Source organism: Hippichthys cyanospilos, chromosome 17 (genome assembly GCF_059441005.1).
Source record: "Hippichthys cyanospilos isolate Australia breed blue-spotted pipefish chromosome 17, RoL_Hcya_1.0, whole genome shotgun sequence".
Taxonomy (NCBI): Eukaryota; Metazoa; Chordata; class Actinopteri; order Syngnathiformes; family Syngnathidae; genus Hippichthys; species Hippichthys cyanospilos.
Genome location: NC_142385.1, coordinates 10,990,868 through 11,016,115, shown reverse-complemented (window position 1 = coordinate 11,016,115; position 25,248 = coordinate 10,990,868). Strand labels below are relative to the sequence as shown.

Below are 25,248 nucleotides of genomic sequence, written 5' to 3'. Positions count from 1 at the left end.
AAACGCTAACGTAATGTGAAAAACCATAGACAAGCGAATGGCATTAGCATTGATGTGACAGTAATTAAAATGCTTCAAGACAACACTGTACTGTATATTCAAACTTAAAATTGATCACTCAAACATATACTGCAATATTATTAACAAAAGTCCACTAAAGTAATGCCTACAATGTCAAGCTTCTTAAACAGGCTAACGTGAATTAGCATAAATTTTACGCTAAATATAAACCTCAAAGCACACAACAATGCAAACACAAAAAAGTTTTATATGGTTTCGTCACCAAAAGTCCATTAGCTTCAAGCTAACAATGGGGAAACACCCTAAAGCGGCTAATGAAATTTACCATTGATGCAACTGCATTTGCAACCCTGCAAGCACCCAACAATGTATATTTAAACGCAAAATGTTCGCTCAAATTACATAATTTCATCAACATAAGTCCACTAACAAATGTGCTAAAAAATGTGGGGCACCATAAACAGGTTAATGAGAGTTAGCATAGACGCTACAGTAAATCTAAACCTTCAAACACACAAAATTTAGGCACACGTTGAATCAGACGATATAGTTTCAACACCAACAATGCGCTAGATTAATGCTAGCAATGGGAAACACTTTAGACCGGCAAATGGAAATTAGCATACATGCTACTATAGTGGTAACCCTTCAAGCATACAACAGTGTATATTTAAAGACAAAAATCCTGATCCAAATTGTATAATTTCGTCAATAAATGTGCAATGCTAACAATGTGAAACAATGTAAACTGGCTAATGCTCTGTATGTGTAGCTTTGTTTTTGTAATCATAAACCTTCAAAAAACTGCAACATGAACACATGGAGCAGCTAAAAATACAAACAAAGCAGTCTACAATGCTCAAAGGTATATAATCAGTTTGCCCTGTGGGTAAACCACAATTTCTGGAGCTCAGTTGGGGTCCTTCTTTGCCTCTTCATCCTGCTGTTAATTACGCTTTCTGGCATGTTGCAACACAGTCTGGTACTACATGTAAGTAGCACACTTCTAAATTTGGAGTTGCAGAAGTGTTTAAAATGCTCAAATTCATGGAAACGTGGTCGTTTGCTCAAAAGTAGCATCACAAATTAGCAATTCATCGAGATATGAAGGATTAATATTAACGTCGTTGGGGGACAATTTATTTGTATATCATATGCTTAATAGGATCATGGCTGACATGTTTACGTCTCATTAGCTGTGAATATGTTCAATATTAGCAGTTTCCACATTGATAAGCGTGGCAAAACCTTTGCTAGCAACGTCATGGTGACTTTTTTTTTGTCACTGTCTATATTGAGGATTAAACCTTTTTCAAGGTTTTGGCACTTCATTGCCTTGTAACAGCAGCTGCCATATCCGCTCTGCTTGGCCTAGTTACTGGGAAAATTTATGAAACGTCATCAGGGAGTTATTTTTGCCGGAGCGTGAAGAAAAGAGAAAACAATAGCAAGATATGATGGTATTGTCAACAGATGTCCCTAAATCCTTTCTTTCGTTCTTGTTTTCGCCACACCAGGGCTTCTTCCGGAGAAGCATCCAGAAGAACATGGTGTACACTTGTCATCGCGAGAAAAACTGCATCATCAACAAAGTCACCCGAAATCGCTGCCAGTACTGTCGGCTTCAGAAGTGCCTGGAAGTCGGAATGTCCAAGGAGTGTGAGTACGCCCAAATTGTCCCGCTGACGCATCTGTCTTGCAGGGGGAGACTTTTTTTTTGAAGGTTTCATCCCAGCTATATAATGCCAGATGCTTTCATGCACTGACACCCACGTCACTCACCAAAATAGGTCCCACCTTTTAAAGGGACAATGTGTAAGATGTCGACAGTTTTTCATTACGGACAGCAAGGAGGCATTGCATTTACCATTGTCTGTAGCTATAAGATACATAGCAGCCTCCGGAGGAGTGCCACCCCCCCATGTAATATCATTTCATGATAACTAGACCTACGATTATATTTAAAACATACCGTTGGTCTTCAAGAACACATTTATTTGCAAGTTTTTCAAATGTATAATCATTTAATTCATCCCCATTTCACGAAAAATGGTCCCTTTAAACACAATTTAGCAATAAGTTGCTTCATATTCCAATGAATTTGCTCTTGATTTGAAAAGAAACACGACCTGTCCTCGAATAGCAGTAAAAAGTGCCTTTTTTTTTATATTCTGATAGCTATAGAAACCCTGTTAAAATTTCACATCTTCGCTGAAGTGCCTTCTCATACCCTCAAGCTTACACATCCCCCCATTTAAGAACCACTAGCATAGAAGACGAAATATGTCAGAGAATATTTACTGTTGAGAGGCAGATATTCTGAGAATTTGGACAATTTTAGGTCCCTAAATAATTTTCCACAAATATTTCTTGATTACTAGTTATCAATAAACCTTATTATCAAATATTCATGAAAACTTACCATATTTAAAAGTTTAAGTTCACCTGTGCAGGTTTTATATTGAGCTCTGTATATCGCATACAGTAATATCCTATAATGCTCCCGTTGGAGCCAACGCGCGAATTTTAGCTGTGAACGTGATGCGGTCTGGCAGTAACAGTCAGGGTGACGCCAGGTTTGGCAGGCCTGTGATGAATACGTTCTCACCTGGCGAGAGCGGAAGAGCAGGCAGGCGTGCGCGCCCCCCGGGGCTCATGTGACAACACACTCTCACACACTATTCCTCACACATATCCATAAGCGAGATCTGATAAAATAATGACAGAGGTGTGATCATCTGCAGGCTTTCATGACATTTCATACGTGACCCCGATGTGTGTTTGCGGCCCATTGGCACTGATTAACACACTTCAATCATAATCTGCTTTCGTGGTCAGAAAGTTCCACGCGTCTTTCCTGCGCTATTTAGCTCGTTTTCCTGCCACGGCGGCGGCAAGGGCACTCCCCGTGCCACAGCTCTGTGGTTTACCGTAAAAGAAGTTATCCTCTGAGCTACTTACCTTTGAATGGGGCCATTAATCATGGTTAGAGGGATCTCAGCAGCCAACTGAGGCGCTTGCTCTCAAACGGAGTCAGAGAGCCATCTAGTGGTGGAAAGGTGTCATGCCTTGTAAACTGCTCAAATTGATTCTTGAATGGAAACAAGATCGCTTGCTTGATTTCAACCATGCTCCGCTTACTCGGCTTTTTTTTGTTGGGTTCTTTTTTTTTTGTGCGGTCATTTAGTGCAGATTGTGCAGATTGCATGTCCTGTCCCCTCAGCGGTGACTTTGGCCAGTTTATCTTGGGTGGTGAAAAAGGAGAGGCGTGCCATCTGGGCCCAGTAGGGAGTCTCTCTTTCACCCTCTCCCTTTTTCTCTGTCTGTCACGCATACATAGACACATTAACACACTTTACGTGCAAACGCACTATAAAAGGTGTCTATGAATAAAGATGTAAGTTAAAGAAGCGCGGGATGGCTGACAAAGGTGCCCGCCCGTGCACTGAAGGTGAACCTCCTGCAAGAGCCACGGGACAATCGGGTGACCTTGCGCCCGCCGGCAGACGGCTCCAGATGACAGCGCCAGGCCCGCGGCCAGGTGACCGTGCCAAAGAGGACGGCGTCAGGGACAGGATTGGAGGAGGGGGTGGCAAATTTTCACAGCTCTGTCTTACCATCAGTCAAGTTTAATCTGTGAATTTTTGCTCTTTGTGAGAACAAGACCCGCAGTGAACAGAAAGAAGAATGCAAATAGTAAACAGCCCCCAGAAAACATTAAAAACTGTCGCTAATAACAGTTGAATCCCTTCATTGATGTATGGTCCACTTTATGATCCTACTATTCTTTAATACCGTTTGAACTCATTTTACATTCGCCTCAAAATCTATTAACTTACAGATGGATTTGCTATCTTAAAAAACGAAAAAGCACCCATGGTGCAAAGATTTTGATTATATTATCAATTACTACTGCTTTATTAGCTATTTGTTTGGAGTGGTACATCTTATAGTGTCCTATTTGACACTCAAGTAGTGAAAGCAACATTTATAGTTTTTTACAGAAGCCACAAGATGGTGACAAATCACTTCACGTGGCTGAATGAAGCTCATTAATTCACACATAAGTCCTTGGCAATGAAGATGTCACAAGACTAGCGGCAAAGTGTTACTTTTGTCTAAATGGAGCTCCTCATCTGACTTGAACATAGTTCATTAGTTCCAAGATTCCACAAGATGCTGGCACAAGCATAACTTTTGTCTAAATAAAGTTCATCTACTCACATCCAACATGTTCCTTGGAAAACTTTCTGTAACAGGATGGTGGCAAAGCATTAGGTTTGTATAAATGAAACTCCTCAACTGACTTGAACATAGTCTATTAGCTCCAAGATGCCACAAGTTGTTGGCACAAGCATTACATTTGTCTAAATCAAGCTTATTAACTCTCTTTGACATGTTCTTTGGCAACAAGATGTTACAAGTGGCAAAGCATTCCTTTTGTCTCAATGAAGCTCCTCAACTGACTTGAACATAGTTCATTACCTCCAAGATGCCACGAGTTGTTGGTACAATATAACTTTTGTCTAAATTAAGCTCATCAACTCTCTCCGACATGTTCTTTGGCAACACAATGTTACAAGATAGTGGCAAAGCATTCATTTTGTCTCAATGAAGCGCCTCAACTGACTTGAACATAGTTCATTAGCTCCAAGAGACCACAAGTTGTTGGCACAAGCATTACTTTTGTCTAAATTAAGCTCATCAACTCTCTTCGACATGTTCTTTGGCCACAAGATAAAGACAAAGCATTACTTTTGTCTAAACGAAGCTCCTCAGCTGACTGAAACATAGTTCATCGTCTCCAAAACGCCACAATGAGGAGGCAAAAACATTACTTGCCTAAATATTGCTCCTCATCTTTATAATGAGGTTGTGATAGGGTTTACGTTTATTTTGCCACTTCCAGCAGTAAGGGTTTATTATTTTGCCTACAATAATTTTGATGACAAAATTATTTTTCATGTATAACTCATGCCATTAAAAACACATTTTGCCACTTTATTCCGCCTGAAAACGACATCCCATGAGCCATGATTGGTCCTTACCTAAGCTTCGACGAAATGCGAGGACATTTTGGATTTTTTCCGAAAAAAAAGCACGCCGAATCGAGCGCAAACGTGAATTCGAGGAAACCTCGCGAGAGCATCGGATGCGGATCTCGGATGATAAAGAGAGCCAAAGTTTCATCATTGTCCACGCCGGCTCTGCACTGCGGGAACATAGACATTTTTATCTTTTCATTGAATTTAATCTGCGTGATGGACGAGCTGCCAGCGCTTTAATTTTCCCTTACTCGAACCGTCCCCGTCTGCCGGCCCCTCACTGTCACACGCGCACGAGCGCTAACAGGAATTGTCTATTAACCGAAGGCTCCGGCAGGAATCCGCGGCGAGAACCGATGATTGAACGACGGCGCGTGCGTTACCGCATTCTGTCCGCGCCAGCTACCGTAAATCATTTCTACATAATAATAATAAAGCCAGAAAAAGTCATAAAGCATCAAGTTCCTCTATTAGCATTGTTAATTTCATATGACAACGTCTAAGATGAATTGCTAGCGCGCACACGCAAAAAACAATGGGAAACAAAAGGCCATATTTCTTTCATTTCCGCCCCCCTCCTCAAGTTATTGCATGTGGCAATTCAGCCTGACAGATCGCCAGTCATTGCTAATAGTTCTTTAATGACTTCATTAAATTGTGTTTGCGGCTTATGATGGCGCCGCCAATTTGTCAGCGCGGGGAACGTGCACGCGCACGAAGGGATGCCCCGCTTTAATTCGGGGATTCGTTGGACGGCCAAGGGTGTTGCGACACAAAACCCCACAAACGGGCTTTGACCCAAATTTGGTTAGCGCTTTATTCCGCTTTTATGTAACTGTCCTCCTAAGTCGGATTGGGAGAGGAGGAGGAGGAGGAGGAGGAGGAGGGATGATGTTTAACGGGGAAATTAGAAGAAGATGCTCTCTGCGGGGTAACTTTGAAGGGGTTTAATGTGCCCTTTGCATATTGTTTCATTAGGTGATAATCTTCGTTTTCTTGTTGGAGCAAAGATATTTCAGCAGATTATCAAAAGCGCGGACCTCCAATTGGAACCAAAATTTTAGTATCTGCTGTTATTTACTCCCAGTTGATTCTATTGGCTCTAATGCTTCTATGTCAGGGGTGTCAAACCTACGGCCCGCGGGCCGGTTCTGGCTCACAAACGGGTTTAATCCGGCCAGATTTTGTAAAGTACGAAAAATGAGCTGAAATTTAAATGAAAATCTTGAAATGTTTTATGATTATTAGTAATGTTAATGGTTTGTGATTAATAGTGATGTTGTGCTTTTACTATTTTGGACTGTAATTAAAAAAATTTCATCAATATTATGGCGATTTTATTGATAGATTTAATTATTAGTAGATTTTCCTCCATAAAGTTTCACACCCCTGTCTATGTGGACAGGTGTATTTATTTATTTATTTATAGTCCATTCAGATTTCAGCCTCCATGTGCTATGTCAATTTATTTTCTCCAACATTTTAGCAATTGGACTTTTTTTTTTGGAGCAATCCGATTTCAAATTAATCTTGACAGTGCAGTATTATAGAGCTATTTTCTAACAATTTTTTGGGGTGGTTGTTGGGGAACAAATTAATGCCTTTTCCATTCATTTCAGTTGGGGAAATCTGATTGGTAAGTGTTTTAATTGGTCAAAAAAGAATTTGGTAGGAACTGCCATGGTGCACAGAGTTGCAGCTTTTGAATATTTAAGTAAAGTTTTATATAGGGTAATCTTTTTTTATAAGGCGCACCTTCAATGAATGGCCTTTTTAAAAACTGTTTTATAAGGTGCATTATAAGGCGCATAGAATAGAAGCTACAGTAGTGGCTGGTGTTGCGTTATGCATCTACTAGATGGAGCTGCACTAAAGGAATCCCAACAAAACAATCGGATAAGTCACTCAAACTTTATTAATAGACAATCAGAAATTAAGAAAAAGATGATTTATGGAAGTACTATCTGAAGAATGGAAAATGATTACATTAAAAGACTGTTTAGCTCAATGGCAAGACGAATCAAGATATATTTCATATATTAAATATGAAACTTTACATTTTAATCAAATTGCATCCAAAAAATTAAAATATATTCTTTTTGTTTATTTAACAACAGTGTCTGGATTTATATTATGAAATGGCGCTTTCTCATTCAAGAAAACGCTTTTTTGCGGTTTTTGCATCTTGACCCCATAAAAATTGCTTCAAAATTTGAGCGTTTTAGCATCTTAACATTTCAAACTGGCTGTTACAACAACTTCAATGGTAAATGATATGCAGAGGTAAAAATTGAAGAATATTCATGGCGATGAAGTTCTTTTATATTTTTTTTGGCCCCCCAAAAATAAAAACTTGCACTGTATAAGGCGCACTATCACCTTTGGGGAAAATGGAAGGCTTTTAGGTACAGTAGTAATAATAATAAAAACCTTTATTGCATTTTTGTATGGCAGTGATGCCCCCCCCCCCAGTGAAATAACATCCAGGTACGGTAGCAAGCGTACAGCCCATCACCGCAAGAGCGGCACCCGCCTTCATGTTCCTCCTGGCGGGGAGGCCTGTCGGCGAGCTGACGAACGAGCGGCGCCGCAGCGGAGCGCTTCCCTCCGTGGCCCCGGGCCAGACCCTTCTGTCACCGTGGCCGATCTCCCATCAGCCCCAATGTTCTGGCCCTTAATGGTCAAGGTTAGGATTAAACGCGGGAAATCTGATCCAAGGTCAAATACGGGTTCCTCGCGGGCAGAAGAGACCAAGCGGATAAAGATTAGCTCGGATGCTAAGAATTCTCTTTTGAGGGAATATAACTCTCCGCTGCCACATTAAGAGGGAATTTGTTGTTCAACGCAGAGAGAGAGAGAGAGAGAGAGAGAGAGAGAGCCGGGAGGCTTGAGCCGATCTCGCCGCCACAACCGCACCCTTTGAAAACCATTAGAGGCAGGATATTTGTCATATTATGTTATTAGATTAGCCGGCACCCCCTAATGAAAGCTGCGGTAATTTATCAGCCTTACGGATAGCTCCGTCCCCGAGCGCTATTTATCAAGCGGCGCCCCGTCTCAGGCAAACCACCCACGCAAGCGCTAAAACTCACCTCGGTTTGGGCGGCTTGGGCAGCGGGGGGGAGGCGAATGGATTTGGGGGGGTAATGTAATGGGATTCCAATGCTAAACACCCTGTCTGGTGCTTTTGGTCATTTGGGGTGCGCGCTTTTTGTAGTCTGCCAATTTGCCTCAAGGGGAAGTCGGCGGAGTTTGCTTGTCTTCATCATCGCTGCCTCGCTTTGATAAATATCAGCCCACATCAGATTGGGACACTGTTTGGTTCTGTTCTGCTTGGTTGTTCGCGCAGTATTGCACTGTATGAATATTAATATTATATCGCGGTGGATATGGATAAAATATAGCCCGTATGATAATATAAGTCAGGTTTTTGGGCCAAGGGAGTTTTTTTTTTCCCATGGATCCTCTTGTAAATCTAACAGCAGTTAACATAAATTAGCATGTATCCATTTTAATGGGATGTAGGACTTGAAAGTCTTTTTTTTTTTAAAGAGAAAAAAAGTCAGAATTAGGGCTGCAACTAACGATTGATTTAATAACTGATAAATCTTTTTTATTTCTTTGATTAATCCTTGTTTTATCCCTTTGTTGAAGAGACTATTTTTCAATGATTTGGTTACTCGTTTGACCCGTAAAGTCAACCCAAAATATTCATTGTTTTAAAAAAATACCAAAAGATGTTTTTTAATGTTTTCATTTTGATTCAATCATGCAAAAAAAAAAAAAAAAAAAAAAAAAAAAAAAAAATATATATATATATATATATATATATATATATATATATATATATATATATATATATATATATATATATATATATATATATATATATATATTAATTGATGAGCAAAAATGACTAATAGTTGATTAACTGATTAATCATTGCACCTCTATTCAGAATGAGGTGATAATAAAAATGATTTTTAGACAATAAGTGTAATTTTTACAGAAACGTTTTCTTTTGCTCAGGTAAAAACATTGAATTTATGAGGATATAGCTGTTTTTTTCCCCCCCACAACAGTTAAATATGAAAAAGGGAATGTGCGAATTTCAAAATGTGTCTCTTTTCAAGATTTATTCTCTTCATCCCTCTTTTAAAATGCCGTCACATAAAATTCAATCAAAAGTCTAATCCATGTTTTCTCCCTGTTTTTTTTTTCTCCTTCTCCGCAGCTGTGAGAAACGACCGGAACAAGAAGAAAAAGGACGAGAAGAAGCAAGAATGCACGGAGAGCTACGTGCTGAGTCCCGACACGGAGCAGATGATCGACAGGGTCCGCAAGGCCCACAAGGAAACCTTCCCCTCCCTCTGCCAGCTCGGCAAATACACTACGGTTAGTCACGCCGCACGGCAACGCCGCCGCCCCCCCCACCCGAGCGTGTAACGGAAACGCCGCCGTCTCCGTGCGCTGACAGAACAACAGCTCGGAGCGACGCGTGTCCTTGGACGTGGACCTGTGGGACAAGTTCAGCGAGCTGTCCACCAAATGCATCATCAAGACGGTGGAATTCGCCAAGCAGCTCCCCGGCTTCACCACGCTCACCATCGCCGACCAGATCACCCTGCTCAAAGCCGCCTGTCTGGACATCCTGGTGAGCGAGCGGCCCGAGACACGTCCGGCATGGGGGGGGGTGAAAGCTTGCGGTTGTCTGATGAGCGCGCATTTCAAATATTCATGATCCTCAATGTCAGGCTGTCCTACTTTGAGGCAAAGATGCGAGCTACATTCAAAGCTGGCCGTTTTGTTTTGACGTAGACTTGCAAAGCTTTATTGGCATGTCTCTGGGGCTCTTCAACTTTCAAACTTTTTTTTTTATATACTCTTAGCGCCATTAAGTTTGCTAGACGTTTTCAGAGCTGAGTTTCCCAATGGGGACAGCCGATTTAGAGGATTTTGACCGACCTTCCAAGATCCATAAACTATTGTGTTATGTGCAGTATTTTGATATTTTGGGGGTCATTTTCTTCCACATAATTCTCACTGTGTTTTATCCAAGAGAGATTAGAGTGATAACTAAGTGGTCATTTTGAATTTTATTATGTTGTCACCATCTGGGGGAAATTTCAGCTCCCTGTCAGCTGTCCGTACATTAATACATGTTTAATTTCAACCCCTCAAAATGTTCATTGGCATCAGCCCTATTTATACATGTATACATTTTTTTTTTTTTTGGGGGGGGGGTGACACATACGCCCCCTTTTTGTACAAACATTGTAAAAATGCAAAACTAACTACGCTGTATATTCATATGTTTATGAAATTGTAACTACGCCATATATATACACGTTTATGAAATTGAAAAAGGAATATTTACTATATCATAATCAGAGTTTTATGATTTTTGAAGACTTTTGCATTATGCGAGTCCAGGCTAAGTCTTAGGCTTGCAAATGTCGCCATAAGTTGGCCACTAAGGAGCAGTCAACTCAAAAATGTCTATTACGCCTCGTTCCTGAGTTGCCATTGGAAGCAATAATGCAAAAATTGGGGGAAATGCATGATAAAACATTAGGTTTTAAATATGTCCAAAATTGACAATATTTCCAATTTTGAATGGCAGTAAATGAGCCTGACATGGGCTAAATTTTACACCTAAACACACATAAACACACACTCTTTGATGTACTTACATAAATATACTCCTTTTTCAAATCGTCAGAATAAAAGTCTTATAAATGTAAATAAAAGTTACCCTTTTCCCACTGAAAGCAGGAAGCAAGGCCAAAGATTTTCAACATAAAATGGTGTCCTGCTTCCCTCTGCTGGCGGTTTGGCTCATTACATCTCCTCAAACTGCTTGCAATTTGACCCACAGCAACTTCTCCGAATAGAAAAACATAAAACGTCATAACTCAACCGGGGCACTGAATGTTTTATCCTAATGGACTTCCTAAATCGTATTTTGTCATTTAAGTAGTTAATTGTCCCAATTGGGATTTGTTTCATTGGTTTGTTGATTCCCGTATGTTAAATTACTCCGCGGGCCGCTTTTAAAAGCATTGCTCTGATTTTTCCTTCACTGACATCCTCCCGCCTTCACAGATACTGCGGATCTGTACGCGCTACACCCCAGAGCAAGACACCATGACCTTCTCAGACGGACTCACGCTAAACCGAACCCAGATGCACAACGCCGGCTTTGGACCGCTTACCGACTTGGTTTTTGCCTTTGCCAACCAGCTGATCCCTCTGGAGATGGACGACGCCGAGACCGGGTTGCTCAGCGCCATCTGTCTGCTGTGTGGAGGTATGTGAGCAGAAAAGCGTCTTTGAGCACAGATTTAGTTTTCCGTTGGTTTCTACTCATTTGGACTTATGGAGAGCTCACCTATTTGTTGCGGTTTTCTCGGACAGATCGTCAGGATCTTGAACAAGCGGAGAAGGTGGACATCTTGCAGGAGCCTCTTTTGGAGGCCCTGAAGATCTACGTGAGGAAGAGGAGGCCCCACAAACCGCATATGTTCCCCAAGATGCTGATGAAGATCACAGATTTGAGGAGCATCAGCGCTAAAGGTACTCACCCGATATGGAAGATCATACACGCGTTTGAACTCATTCATTCCCAGATTTGAGAAGGACTGATCTACTGTCCATCTAAAATATGAATCAACGTTGATTTTTTTTTTCTTTCCTTGCAAAAGGGGCTGAGCGCGTCATCACCTTGAAAATGGAGATCCCGGGCTCCATGCCTCCCCTCATCCAGGAGATGCTGGAGAACTCCGAGGGCCTGGAGAGCGGCGCCTCGGGGGGCCGCCCCTGCGCCACCCCGCCGGGCAGCTGCAGCCCCAGTTTGTCCCCGAGTTCCGCCCAAAGCAGTCCGGCCACACAATCTCCGTAGTAAGGGTCCACCTCGGGAGGTTTTTGCTCGTTTGTTTTCACGCACGCCGGTCAGTCCGAGAAGGGGCGAAGGAGGAGGCCTTGACTGCTGACGGATGGCGAGCTTCCTCCCTCTGGTCCGCTTTCCCCCGCGTGAGGGGGCGTATGACCGGGGTCCGCCACGCCGCCGCCCAGAGACCACACCGTAAACACTGCTGATGACTCCTCCTCCTCCTCTTCCTCACTCCATCGCTGCTTCCCCTCCAACTTTTCTCCAGAAGGCTGTTGGAAATTCACGTGAGTGCAGTGTGCGGCCAGGAGAGGGCGACAAACTTCCGCGACGGATTTGACAAACACCAGACACTTTTTTTTTTTTTTTTTTTTTTTTCTGTTGTTGTTGTTGTCGTTGCTGTTGATGATGCAGACTACAAGCTCGGGACTTGTCGGAAGACCCTCCTCCTCCTACGCCACATTTTCCTCCTCAGAAACTCTGGGTCATTTTTCTTTTCCCAGCTTAAAAAAAAACAAACAAAAAAAACAGATTTCGTACACAAAGATAAATATATATATATATATACATATAAATATATATAGGAAAAGTTAAGGAACTATTATGATTGAATGGGAGGCCATAACGAGGGCGTGTTCTCTGAGATTACAGATTGTTTTACTCCCTCACTGTTTTACCCATCATGAGAGGAAAAAAAGTTAGTTTGATCACATGTGTACATTATTCTAATTAACAAAAAAAGTGAATGACATTTCCTTCCGGTTCTCAGATGACTACGCACACACCCCACACGCAAACACACACAGACACACACTAACGTGCACAGCAACGAAAGGAGCATCTATTCCGACTCTTCCAGGTTCGTTCTTATTTTATTGCCTCCAGGAACATGGAAACAAATGATTGTATGAACTTGCTTGTATGATATGGTCACCGGTCCTTTCAAGAAATCCAATTAATGAAGATTCATTATTAAGGTGTATTTTAAGTAGCCTTTTGAGTTTGTGTATATAAGCTGTATTAATTTCTTAAAAACTATGAAGAGTTTAGGCTTCACATGATTTTTTTTTTTTTTAAAGAATACCTTTTATGTGTTTTATTCATGGGTTTGTGATTCAAGGAAAAAAAAAATCATTTTGAGCACACTTTACTGAAGGAAGTTCTTTCATGTTACTAAATACTGGACAGACCCTTAGTCCCCTTGTCACTGGCTGTCCACAATGTGGTGTTTTCAAACACTCCTCTGTGTGTGTGTGTGTGTCCATAGCATCAATGACTGCAGTAGCACTCCAGCATTTTTCGGCCATGTAGCAAAAACAAATGTGGCGCTTTATTTTGCCCATGAAAAAAAAAGAAGAAAAAACATGGACGCCACTTGTAGCTTGCCAGGCTCAGGTTTGCAGTTTCAAAGAGTTCAAATGTGAAGAATGGTGGACTGTGCACACTGTTTTTAAAACACAAGGGAGTCTCACTTATTTCTGACTGGGTCAGTAGTACAGGGGTCGGGAACCTTTTATTTTTTGATGCCGTGATGCTTTGAGATACAAGTGACGTACAGCTTTTTTTAGGATACAAATGGGCCAAGAGAATGGGATCACTTGATTTTCAATTTTTCAAAAGACTCCACTTTGAGAACCACCGCAATAGATAATTGAAAACAAAAGGTGCAGCAACACATGTAGACAGACAATATCACAATACTCGTGCATTCTATTTAATCTGTGAAAAGGTATCAAATTAATGAGACTCAGTGATTTTCGAGAGTTTGTATAACTGTTATTTTCAAACTGGATGCTAAAAACAAATTTCTACAAGAAAGTCGAGTGTCGCCATATCTCAAGGCGCCGCTATAGTATTGTTAATGAAATTCTCAGACGGCCGTAGAAAATGAATAAACAAATGAATAAACATGTGCTCAAACGTTCAGTGTTATGGGAATTTTTACAGCATCCCTTTTTTATTTCGGACGATTGCATGGCCGTAGGTTCCCCACCCCTGCTGTAGTGAGCGGCAAAAGACTCCATCACAGTGGCGAGATGTGATTTGTACCCGCTTGAGAATGACTTTTTAAAACAACCCTGCACCCTGTGATCACTTTACGCCAAAACGCCTTCACTTCCATCGTCATCAGACCATTTTTACTGTACACACACGCACGCCAACGTCTCAGGAAGGAATCATTTTGTATGCTTGGCCTGTCCTTTGTATATGTTCTGTACTGCACTCCCCTTCCAACACACACACAGACTCTGCTACTGAGCCCCATTATTTTCCTTCAGTCACAAAGCGCACTCAAGAACTGAAAAAGACCCATCGACATCCGTATGGTCCAAGCTGCTTCCCTCGTCAGGCAGGACTGTCCGAAAAAGAGCGCACAACTTGACTCTCTGTCTCTCTCCACGGCTCATCTGGATTACACACATTTGAGAAGTATGGAAAATGTTGCAATTGTTTTTTTTTTTTTTTTTTGTCAAGATTATCAAGTGACTTTGGGGAAAAAAAGAAGAAAGAAAACAAAAAAAATCTATTAAAAAATAATAAAATAAAACCAACATTTAATAATAAACTGATGTTTGTGTTGTTAATCTGTCTATTCGTGTGTGTTATTATTGGCACAGAGCTGAAAGAGGACATTTTTGTCTTCAAAATTATCAAAGCCATTAAATTGGCAAAATGGAGACTGCAAGCAGTGCACTTCCTGTGTCCGCTATTATTTTGAAAGCCATTCATATACGAATTCCGGTGTACAGCAGAGCGGACGAATGCTAACTTTGTAAAATTAAGGACTTTTGAATGTTTTTTTTAAACATATAAACAAATTGCATTATTAAAGAAGAAAATAGGAAGAAACAAAAGAACAAATAAATATTACATTTCAGTGTGGTTTACATGTGCAAAGGGAGTAGGAAAATGTACAAAGCTTATCTGGTCTGTTCTATATCATAGCAATTGAGTCACTTTTCTATTTCAAAACTTTTTACATGCAAACATTTGCTTTGTTTTTATTTTCAGTGTCGGTGCCTCTTAAACTATAACAGCCCCTTTATTCAATTTTATTTATTTATTTGTACATACATTAGTGTAACAATATAAGATTTTTGCGTAATATGCACAACAATTTAAAAAAAAGTCACTGTAAGCGGAAGCAGATGGGAGTTATTTGAATAGTCCCGCCTCGGAAGCTACTATGACGTTTCGACCAATCAGAGTCCTTCGCGCGGGATTTCAAACTTTCAAATCACTATCTCTTCAGGAAGTGCTATCACTCCGCGAAATTCATAAACAATATAGTTCCTACCATCAATGATCGATTGCATTTTTGTTGGACTTTATTAAAAAAAAAGATTTCAAATGTGTTTTGGGAAAAAAAGTTTCTTTAAAGCACCGTGAAATTAACATTGACTTGTCACATGTATGTTAGGAATCTGTTTTGTACGGACGAGCGGAGGGATACAACGACCTCATTGAAAGAGGAACCTCGGCTGCAGTAGCGTAGTAAAGTAGATTTACGTTAGCTCTCCGTCGATAGACCGAATTTCTTTTACTTTATTTTTCAAATGAAGTTAATTTTTTACTAAACATTATTCGAGCTGCAGCGTGTGTACGTTTATGGATTTTCTCAAGTTGACGTCGCGTTGAAAGATTTCAGGTAAATAGCACTCTGTATAGCTAATGCATAAAAATAAACCAGCATGGCATTGGCAGAAGTTTGACACATTTTGTTTTTTTTTCAAATCGATAACTTCTAACATCACCAAATATCATATTTTATATTAATCGACTGCAAAAGCTATTGTATGATGAACAACGAACGAAATGCATTGTTTTTATTTGATAAGGAAACAAATACAGATACAATTATTGCATTATGGTGACCATACTTTTTGATTTGTTATCTTAAAACCCATGAGTTACTTTTACTCCGCCCGTCAATTGTCGTTGCCATTTAGCTCAGGTTTAGTGCAATGTTTACATTTGTCTTCCTTTTGGTTAAAGGTAACGTTGTCAGAATGCCACTGCATGGAAAGATAGTCGTGCTAAAGCGGAGTGGAGGAGATGGAACTGAATTTCCTCTCACTGCGTCGTGCTTGTTTGGAAGGTGAGCTCAAATAAGTAATTGTGGATTATTTACTGCACATTTGAACAGTTTGTGCAATTTGGTCTCAGACCAAAATTTCTTGAGTACAACACTTAGTAATTAATCATAGTAACGTTTAAGAAGGTCTTGTAAAGTTTTAAGAATTACACTCAGGAAATTGACATGCTAAATTTGAAATGCTTCAGATAAATGTGCGGGATAGTGTCTGACGTTCCACTGTTTCAGAAATGAATTCGTATTTCAAGTTGAATTTATGATTTTAAAAGAGGCATTGCCTGATATCTGATTCGGATTGTATTATATGCTTGTGCAAAAATATGGTGTTAAAATTACAGCTCTATTTTTTTGGCACAATTTTATTTATAAACTACATAGTGGATAGTTGGTGCATTAAGGAATGTGTACTATGTTTAAATGACTCAACCTACGAATGATTGCATAATGTCAAACTGCACTGCACTGCACTGCACTGCACTTCCATGGATGTCCATTGCGAAACACTAGAATGAAAAGAAAATTCTCTAAAATAACGCTGATATTCAATATTTTCAAAATAACCTGACGTTATCATCTGTAACCCCTAAAATTATACAGTGCACATGTTTGTTTGACTATCATGAGCATAAATATATGTTTTTGATTAAATAAAATAAAATTAGCACTTGCATTATATCTTCAACTTTTTTTTGACAGGAAACCTGACTGTGACATTCGTATTCAGCTTCCCCAAGTCTCTAAGGAGCATTGCAGAATTGACTTTAATGAAAATAAAGAGGTAATGCAAGTGGCATTGAGCATGCATTTGAAAATCTCAAGTTATTCTTAATCCTGTTTGTTTTTCTCATTGAATGTGGGTCTTTTTGTTGATTATAAAAACCTTCATTGAAGCATTTGAATATTTTTCTACTTCTAGGTTATTTTAACAAATCTCAGCTCAGTGAACCCGACTCGTGTCAATGGAGAGACGCTCCAACAGTCTGAGCGTTTGAAGGATGGAGACGTCATTACCATTGTTGATCGTTCTTTCAGGTGTGTTTCGAGAATTATGTGCTTTTACAAATCAGCATATTTTCCGAACAAACTGTTTTTCCAATCCAACTTTATAAAATAAAAGTAAAAAGTCCACTGTCTTACTAAGTGTTAAACGCCAAGGAGAAGAGGTGGGTTTTGACAAGTGATTTAAAAACAGGCAGGTAGGAGGCCTGCCTGATGTGCTGAGGCAGGTTATTCCAGAGTCATGGGGCTGCAACAGCAAAGGCGCGCTCCCTCTGAGCTTCCGCTTAGTTTGTGGCTCTCTCAGGAGCAGCTGACCTGAGATAGCGGGCAGGTGTGTAGGGGTGCAGAAGCTCAGAGAGGTATGGAGGGGCAAGACCGTTCAGGGATTTAAAAGCAAATAATTTTTTTTGAAAAAGAATCCTAAAATGTACAGATAAAAAGAGCCGATTCAGTGCTGTGCAGAGATTTAAAATCGTATTGGAAGACCTCAAGAATACTATGGTCTTTAAGAAATTCTATTAATTGACTGCAGACTATGTTCTCAAGGATTTTTGAAATAAAAGGCAGCTTGGAAATTGGCCTGAAATTAGCAAGAACTGCAGGATCCAGCCCAGGTTTTTGCATGTTTAAAATCAACGGGGACCACACTGAGGACAGACTGCTGTTAACAATAGAAAGAGCAGCAGTTCCAACTGGGGAAAACCTCTTTAAATGGTCGATGGGGGCAAGCATCATTAGGAGAACCTGAGGGCTTCAACTGACTGATAACCTCGCATAAACAGGGCAGAGTCACAGGCTCAAACTGCTCAAAGACAGCAGAGCAGCTGTCACAGCTGGACTTCATGGAAAACATGCGGTATAATAGTGTGTAAAAAGCATTGTCCAAACTGGTAAAGCACAGAGTATGCTTTATGTTCATTTCAGGTTTGAGTATCCTCCACCACCCACACCGAAGAAATCTGCCAAGCGGAGCGTAGCGGGAACCCCCAACCCTCAGCTGAAAGATGGATGCACACTCAACATTCAACAATCAATGGGGTCTGCCAAGGGAAATGGCCCCAAGGAGGATGGCGAAGCGAAACAGAGCGAGACAGTTTCTCCTTTTAGCGATCTCTATCAAATGATCAGAAAATCTCTGGATGTCAAGACCCCTCGAAAATTGTCCGGTACCCACTCCCAGGCGCAGAGGAAAAGCAATGTCTCCGCAATCGGGAAAGATCCATCCAAAGTGGCCGAGGCCAAAGTCTCTGATGTCGCAGCTGTAGCAGAGGCTAAAAGTGCGACTAATGCCACGCCAAAGTCTGACAAGAAGCGTAAGAATTCCACCCAGATTCTTGCATCTGATGTGACAGCTCCAGGTAAGGACGCAGAAAACAGCAAGTCCGACTTGAGCTCGCCGCAGACAAGGCAGCGTGGCACTCCTCAGAGGTCTAGTACCAGTAGTGTCGTTGAGCAAATGTGTACTCCAATAACCAAGTCACCTATGAGACGCAGATCTAAGGAGGCCACTCCAGCTAAGGAACATGTCAAAGAAATGCCCAGTCCACAAAAGCCAAAGTCACCAGGATCAACTGGCAAAGGTAGTTGTTATATTATGGATTTTTTTTCTCACTAAATCCAATTGATATCAATTTATTTTTCTCTATCATTGTTTCAAGGCGTGCCAAGAAAACGCAAAAGTGCAGAGCTTGCGCTTGATGCGCCGGAACCGCAGCGGAAGAAGAAACGTGTTTCTTTTGGAGGTTACCTTGTTCCAGAATTGTTTGACAAAAAAATGCCCCCTGATTCTCCCCTACGTAAAGGCGAAAATCCAAGAAGGAGCCTCTGTCTTCCCAAACCCAAAACATCTCTGCTGAGACGAGCATCAGTCATTGGCTTGACAAATGTAAGACGCTTTTGGTTGAACTTTAGCGTTCATGGTGTGCAAATCTCTCACAACCCTTTTTGTTTTGTGTAGGAATCTCCTAAAGCTTCTGTTAAGAAATCGCCAAAGGGAAAATCCCCATCTTCCAAAGAGCCATCTCCAGGAAAGAAGACTCCAAAACCCAGGACACCTTCTCCACAAAAGAGGTTGCCAAAATCTACACCAGCTTCTTCTTCAGCAAACCCCAACACACCATCTGCCAAGGCCTCAATGTCTGGGGAGAAATCGCCAACGACGTCATCCAGAAGACCTTCGCCCAAGTCCCCGAAATCTGCGCCAGTCTCACCCAAATGGGCATCACCCGCTATGAAGACACCAAAACTGTCTGCACAGGCCTCGATGTCAGAAGAGGAATTGCCCCAACCAAGATCTTCATCCTTAGCGTCTTCTGAAAAGACATCAAGGACGCCTTCACCCAAATCATCCCAATCTATATCGGCGTCTCCTGCCATCAAGTCGCCAATACCAAGCACACAGTCTGCCAGAGCTCCTTTGTCCGGAAAGAAATCGCCTAAAAGGTCTTCTTCCCCATCTTCTTCAGTAAATCAATCCAAATTCGTAAGCTCCAGGCTTACCCCTCAAAAAAATGTCAATGAAATCCCAGTCAAAACACCCCAGGGCTTCCAAGCAAAGATTTCATCCACCCAAGGGCGATTTTCTGTGTCTCGCATCGAAACTCCATCGCCGATTCCAGAAGGCGCCAACGTTGATCCTGTGCAGTCAGTGGAAGTGACTCCTAAAATTCCTCTGAGAAGAAAGAGCATGAAGAGAACTTCACACAAGACTCCTTTGACCAAGAGTGCTATTAAAATGCTCAGAAGAAGTGGCATTTCCCGGGCATCCATAAAAGGTATTTTTCCCAACACAATACAAAAACTGATATTTGTGACGATCCATTTGCTTACATTGCTTCTTCCCCCCCCCCCCCCCCCCCCCCCCCCCCCCCGTTTAAGCGATGAGCTCTTGGGCTGACACCGTCAAGTTCGGACAGGCTAAAGTCCAAGCGGCTGTGCCGGTTAAAAAAACTGTCAAAAGCGCTGTGCCCACTACGAGGGTTGCAACGAAACTGGCATCCAGAACACAGGTCAGTTTAATCAAAGCATTTCAATCTTGATGGTTTGATAACATTGCGATGATGTATTCTGACTTTGTTGTCGCTTTGACAGACACCTCTAAGAAAGCCTTTGGGCCATGCCAGCACCGGACACGCCGACTCACCCGTTACCATCGTTGTGGGCCGGGCCGTCAGGCAAAAAGTTACACACCCAGTTGCCGCTGCACCGAAGGTCATCTACAATACGGCCTTTTCGAAGAAAGACATGAACATGGATGAGGATTTGTCCGGTAATTACATTCTTGTACATTGTTACAGCTCATCTTATTTATTTATTCATATTCATTCTGTGTATTATATTTTGTTGTTTTAGGAATCTCTGAAATGTTTAAAACGCCCGCAAAAGAGGAGAGAAAAATATTGGAAACAAAACCTCAGCAGCACCACAAAGACGTTAACGACCCACCTGGATTTGATCCTTCTGTGTTAAACACTCCTGAGGAACCAGGTAAACGCTGTACAGTATTTGCATCAAAGGTGTTCTTTGCGAAAACAGGAAAAATAATAAATGGACTCCTTTCCAGGTGAAATGGCCGTGTCCCCTCTCACTCTTGCATCTACGTTAAAAGCAGGCCGATACAACAAAGAGGCCATCAAGCGACTCCTTAATGGCAGTCAAGAATCCAGTTTTATCAATGACTCCTCTGCTATGGAGAGGACTGCTGATTCTATTGAACAGCAGTGCACAGAAACGGAGAGTGCTGTAATGACGCCAAACCAGGCGCCACAACAATCAGAGTGCTTCACCGATGTGAAGAGACTCTTAAAAACCCCAAATCTGAAGACTGAAGAAAAACCTGAGCAACTGGAACGCCTCACCGGATTGAAGAAAGTTATGAGGACCCCCAGACAGAAGGCCGAACCTATTGAAGATCTGAGAGGTAAACTCTTGAAAACACCCAAACACAAACCAGAGCAACAGGAATGTCTCACCGGGGTGAAGAGGATAATGAAGACCCCCAGACAGAAAGCAGAACCTGTTGAGGATCTGAGAGGAAAACTCTTGAAAACACCCAAACAGAGACCTGAGCAACAGGAATTCCTCACGGGTGTCAAAAGCATTTTTAACACCCCGAAACCGATTGGATCCATTGACGTCCAGGAGAAATTGTTCAAAACTGCCAGCGATGCAGAAGTTCCTGATGTTTCTTTCAGCGGTACTGTAGACCTTCTGGAACCACCAGCAAAAGACACACAAGTCCTCCCAACTCCAACTAAAGAAACCCAAGACCTACCCGAACAGACAAATTTGAAAGTGACCAGCTCCCCAACGGACTGCCTCTCCGGTGTCAAAAGAATCATGAAAACACCTAAGCAGAAACACGCCCCTGTTGAAAGCGTTTTCGGAATTGAGAGGCTCATGAAGACTCCCAAAGAGCGAAATGAACCAGTGGATGAAGACTTTGGTATCAAGCAGCTCATGAGGTCACCCAGACTGCGAGGAACTTCACCTGTCGAGGACTTTGAGGGCCTTCAAAAGCTCATGGAGGAACCAGCAGAGGTAAAGATGATATTGAATAGAAAAGAATTAAAATTTAAACTACATCATGGCTGTCTTATTCGTGCTACATTTTCTTGTTTAATATCTTGCTGCATGCTCATCTAAATTTCATTAATCTCTTACAGTTTAAAGTTGGGCCTACGAGTGGTGACTTGGATGTAACAAAAGGTACGTGATTGTTTTAATACCGCTTTCCAATAGTTGGCTCGTTTGATGCTGACTGCATTCCTCTCCCATGTTCTTTAGAACTAGATTTTACTCAAGGACAACTGCAGGAGAATGGCTCATCATCTGTGAACTATGACATCTCTACCGGTACAGTTTTTACTTGTTAATAGACCATAAAATACAGCAACCAGTATATCTGTGGAACATGAGGTTCTACAGCTTGAAAAACGCAAAATTAAAGTAATCCTAATTTTAATATTTTCCACACATATTTTGTTTCAGGAGAGACAACTGAGGTTTTAGTAGAGGTCCAGAGTGTTTCGTGTGAGTCATCAGAACCTACGGAAGTAATTTCTCAGGTTGTGATAGAGGATGCACAAAACGTGCCAGAAATGGACTCTGCTCCCACTGGATCCAAGAAATCAGTCCGAGGCAAAAGGGGCAAAGCGGCCGAACCGGTGAGAGCAAAATCCTCTGAAGATCTCGTTGTCTCTGCTTCTGTCAGAGGAAGAAGGGCGAAGAAAGAAATCACTGAGCCACCTTTAGAAGAAGCCAAAGTTGCCCCTAAGCCTAAAGGAAGAAGGTTTGCCAAAAAGGCTGACACAGTCCCAGAAGCTTTGCCAGAACCTGACAATGAACAGAGTCTCCCAGTTGACGTTGAGCCTACGATGAATGGCGGTGATGCACCACTGGAAAAAGACGCTGTGAGACCTAAAAGAGGAAGATATGCTCGGAAAGATTTGGAGCAAGCCCAAACAGCGCAAAAAGCTGCTGCTAACTTTTTGATGGAGACCGAGAGCAAGCGTGCCGTGACCGAAAACATCGCATCTTTGAAAGAAGAGGCTGTAAAACCTAAAAGAGGACGGCCTGCCAAAAAGGCTTTGAAACAAACCGAAGTGGTCCCAGAACTTGTCACTGAAACATCGCCGGAGTCTGAGAGTGACCCTGCAGTGACAGCAAATGTTGCGTCTTTGGGGCCGAAGATCGTTGAGCCTAAAAGAGGACGAGCTGCCAAAAAAGGCTTGGACGCTTCCACTAAAACTTTGCTGGAGCCTGAGAGTGAGCCTGCAGTGACTCACAATAGTCCACCTTTGAAAGAAGAGGTTGTGAAACCCAAGCGTGGACGATATGCCAAAGAGCAATCTTCTAAGTCCAAACAAGTGCAAACTGCTGGCTGCAGCGATGACATGGCCCAACATGACACCGCACCAGGTACTGAGCATTGTCCTTCACATTTGATTAAACGCATGTCGTACTTAACTCATTCACTGCCATTGACGGCTATAGACGTCAGATCCGTTTTTTTTTTTTCTTCGTTTAAATAACTATTTAAATGCGTTTCTTATTTGCATTCTCCATTTTTAGATGTCAAGGAACTTAGTGATGATCGCCTGGAGCAAACGCCAACTGAATACCAGGAAAATAAATCCACAGATTCCACTGAGAGTTTGCAATACGTGGAAACCGCAGAAGAGGTTCATGCTCCTGTCGTTCAAAGGAAGGCCGTTCGAGGGAGAAGAGGCAAACTGCTGGAATCCAACGCAGAGAAAGAAGAGCAAGGAGAAGCCGTCTCTGCTCCGGTCAGGGCCCGAAGAGGAACGAGAACTGAAGCAACTGCGCCATCTAAAGGCAGACTGACTACCAGAAGTAGGAAGACAAAGGAAGACATTTCAGATGTTGTGCCTGAAACGGTGCCAGAGAATGAGGTGGAGATAAATCTGACTGGAACTTCAGAAATCAACACCGTCCAAGAAGATGTCAGGACAACTACAGAGCACTCTGCCGTGAAGCCGAGTCGGGGCAGGAAAATTAAACACACACCCATTGATCCACCCGAGCCAGAAAAGATGCTTGACTTGGAACAACCCCTTCTACCAGCACCCACTAATAGAAAGGGAAGAGGCAGAAAAGTCATCTCTGAGACAGTCGAGCTCGAGGAACTTGAAGATGTCACCTCTGAGACAAAGGAGCAGTCCAAACCGCTTGCCAGAGGAACCAGAGGAAGAACCACCAAGAACAAAAAGGAGCTAGAGAATACTGACAAGACTCCCTTAGTTGCAAAGTCTGGATTCCAAGAACCAACAAAAACTTCTAGGGGTACCAGGAAACATGTTCAAACTGTTGATGGAGAAAAACTTGCCCCAGTTGACGAAGCAACACCACAAGTCTTGGAACAGGAGCAAGTCAGTGAAGACACTTCTGGCATTACAAAAACAAGACGAGGAGTACGAAAACCAAAGCAGGCCACACCTACACCTGATTCTACTGAGAACCAAAATGGTCCAGTTGAAACAGAACAACCCAAAAGAACCAGGAGAGCAAAACAAGTTGAAGATGTTACCACCTTAGAAGTACCAGAGGAAAAACCTGAACTTGAGCAGAGGCAGCAAAGGTCAAGAAGTGTGAAAACTACGATGAAAGATGAGGTGAAACAAGTTGTTCCATCCAAGAGAGGAAGACAAGTGCCAACCTCTGCCTGTGAGGAGGTCCAAAATGTTCCAGATTCAGCTCCAGCAGAGCCAGGCAAAAGGGGACGACGACTGCTCCCCAAATCTTCTACAGAAGTGACCAAAAAACAACCAAATGGCGATTCAGGCGCAATGCAAAAACCACAAAACGCCCAAAGAGCAGTCAAGTGGAACCTGGAGCTCGAAGTCCATGAGATCCCTAAAAGATCTGCGAGGGCCGTTCGAGGCAAAAGATCAAGTCCCAGTGGTAATCATGAGACACCGAGCCAGAGTGAGTTAGACAATTCCAATCAAACTGAAGAGGACCTCTCAGAAAAAGCAGCAGAACCTCAGCCTGCCAAGAGAGCCAGACGAGGGGCAAAGGTCGCGAATGAAATGGAGTCCAGCAACAACATCAAGGCTGACAATACGGAGACTCAACCAAAAACCAGAAGAGGTCGACCAGCTAAGAAATGAACACCTCTGTATCCAACCTCATTGATGAAAACCTGTTTATTTTTTTCATTTTGGGCCAGGTGTTTTTTGTAATTGGCATTCTTTTAGTTGTCATTTTAGATTGTTTTTACGTAGAAAATTTGAGCACTGTATCTCGTTTCGTTTTTACGCATCAGGGAGTTTTGTACATTTGTTTTAAACGTATTTCACTCTGTTTTGCAGCTGTTATGCCGTGGTTTAAAAAAAAATAAATTTTGTATTGGAAGCATTTCTGTCCATTTTTCCCCCTCCTGATTCTTATATCGTGGTTTTTTTCAAGTGCAGACAAGTTAGACAAAATAAAATTATTTAGCGTTGTTCTAATTTCCTTTTTGTTGCTAAAATAGAATGGACTATTCCAGTCATTTTTTCAACAATTTTTGCAAACGTAAACTTTTGTAGAACCCTGAGGATTACTATAATTTTTCTGCACAGAATACGCCCAACAACCTTCAATAAAAATGTATATTTTTAAAAGCTGTGTTTTATTAATTCGTCTTGTGTTTTTATTCCTTCACTGACCATGTTCGCGGAACCTTCGAGGCGCAA

At 41.8% G+C, this 25,248-nt stretch overlaps 2 protein-coding genes across 3 annotated transcripts in view; both read left to right on the top strand.

Moving 5' to 3' along the window:
* LOC148409646 (retinoic acid receptor alpha) overlaps nucleotides 1-14,521 on the top strand; it is a 168,794-nt gene extending 154,273 nt beyond the window's left edge. For both annotated transcript variants that reach the window (XM_088438823.1, XM_088438822.1), the window contains 6 exons: nucleotides 1,539-1,680; nucleotides 9,301-9,461; nucleotides 9,544-9,720; nucleotides 11,172-11,376; nucleotides 11,484-11,642; nucleotides 11,771-14,521. In XM_088438823.1, coding sequence (XP_088294949.1) covers nucleotides 1,539-1,680; nucleotides 9,301-9,461; nucleotides 9,544-9,720; nucleotides 11,172-11,376; nucleotides 11,484-11,642; nucleotides 11,771-11,967 — 1,041 coding nt within the window. In that variant the 3' untranslated portion in view covers nucleotides 11,968-14,521. The remainder of the gene's footprint in view (nucleotides 1-1,538; nucleotides 1,681-9,300; nucleotides 9,462-9,543; nucleotides 9,721-11,171; nucleotides 11,377-11,483; nucleotides 11,643-11,770) is intronic.
* A 939-nt stretch (nucleotides 14,522-15,460) lies between these two features.
* Nucleotides 15,461-25,138, top strand: mki67 (marker of proliferation Ki-67). The gene is made up of 15 exons (XM_088439907.1): nucleotides 15,461-15,604; nucleotides 15,952-16,054; nucleotides 16,748-16,829; nucleotides 16,968-17,083; nucleotides 17,975-18,630; nucleotides 18,709-18,935; nucleotides 19,008-19,824; nucleotides 19,928-20,058; nucleotides 20,141-20,318; nucleotides 20,402-20,536; nucleotides 20,613-21,589; nucleotides 21,715-21,757; nucleotides 21,836-21,904; nucleotides 22,040-22,969; nucleotides 23,123-25,138. The coding sequence occupies exons 2-15, from the start codon at nucleotides 15,966-15,968 to the stop codon at nucleotides 24,679-24,681; spliced, it is 6,009 nt and encodes a 2,002-aa protein (XP_088296033.1). The 5' UTR covers nucleotides 15,461-15,604; nucleotides 15,952-15,965; the 3' UTR covers nucleotides 24,682-25,138.
* Nucleotides 25,139-25,248: the final 110 nt, after the last annotated feature.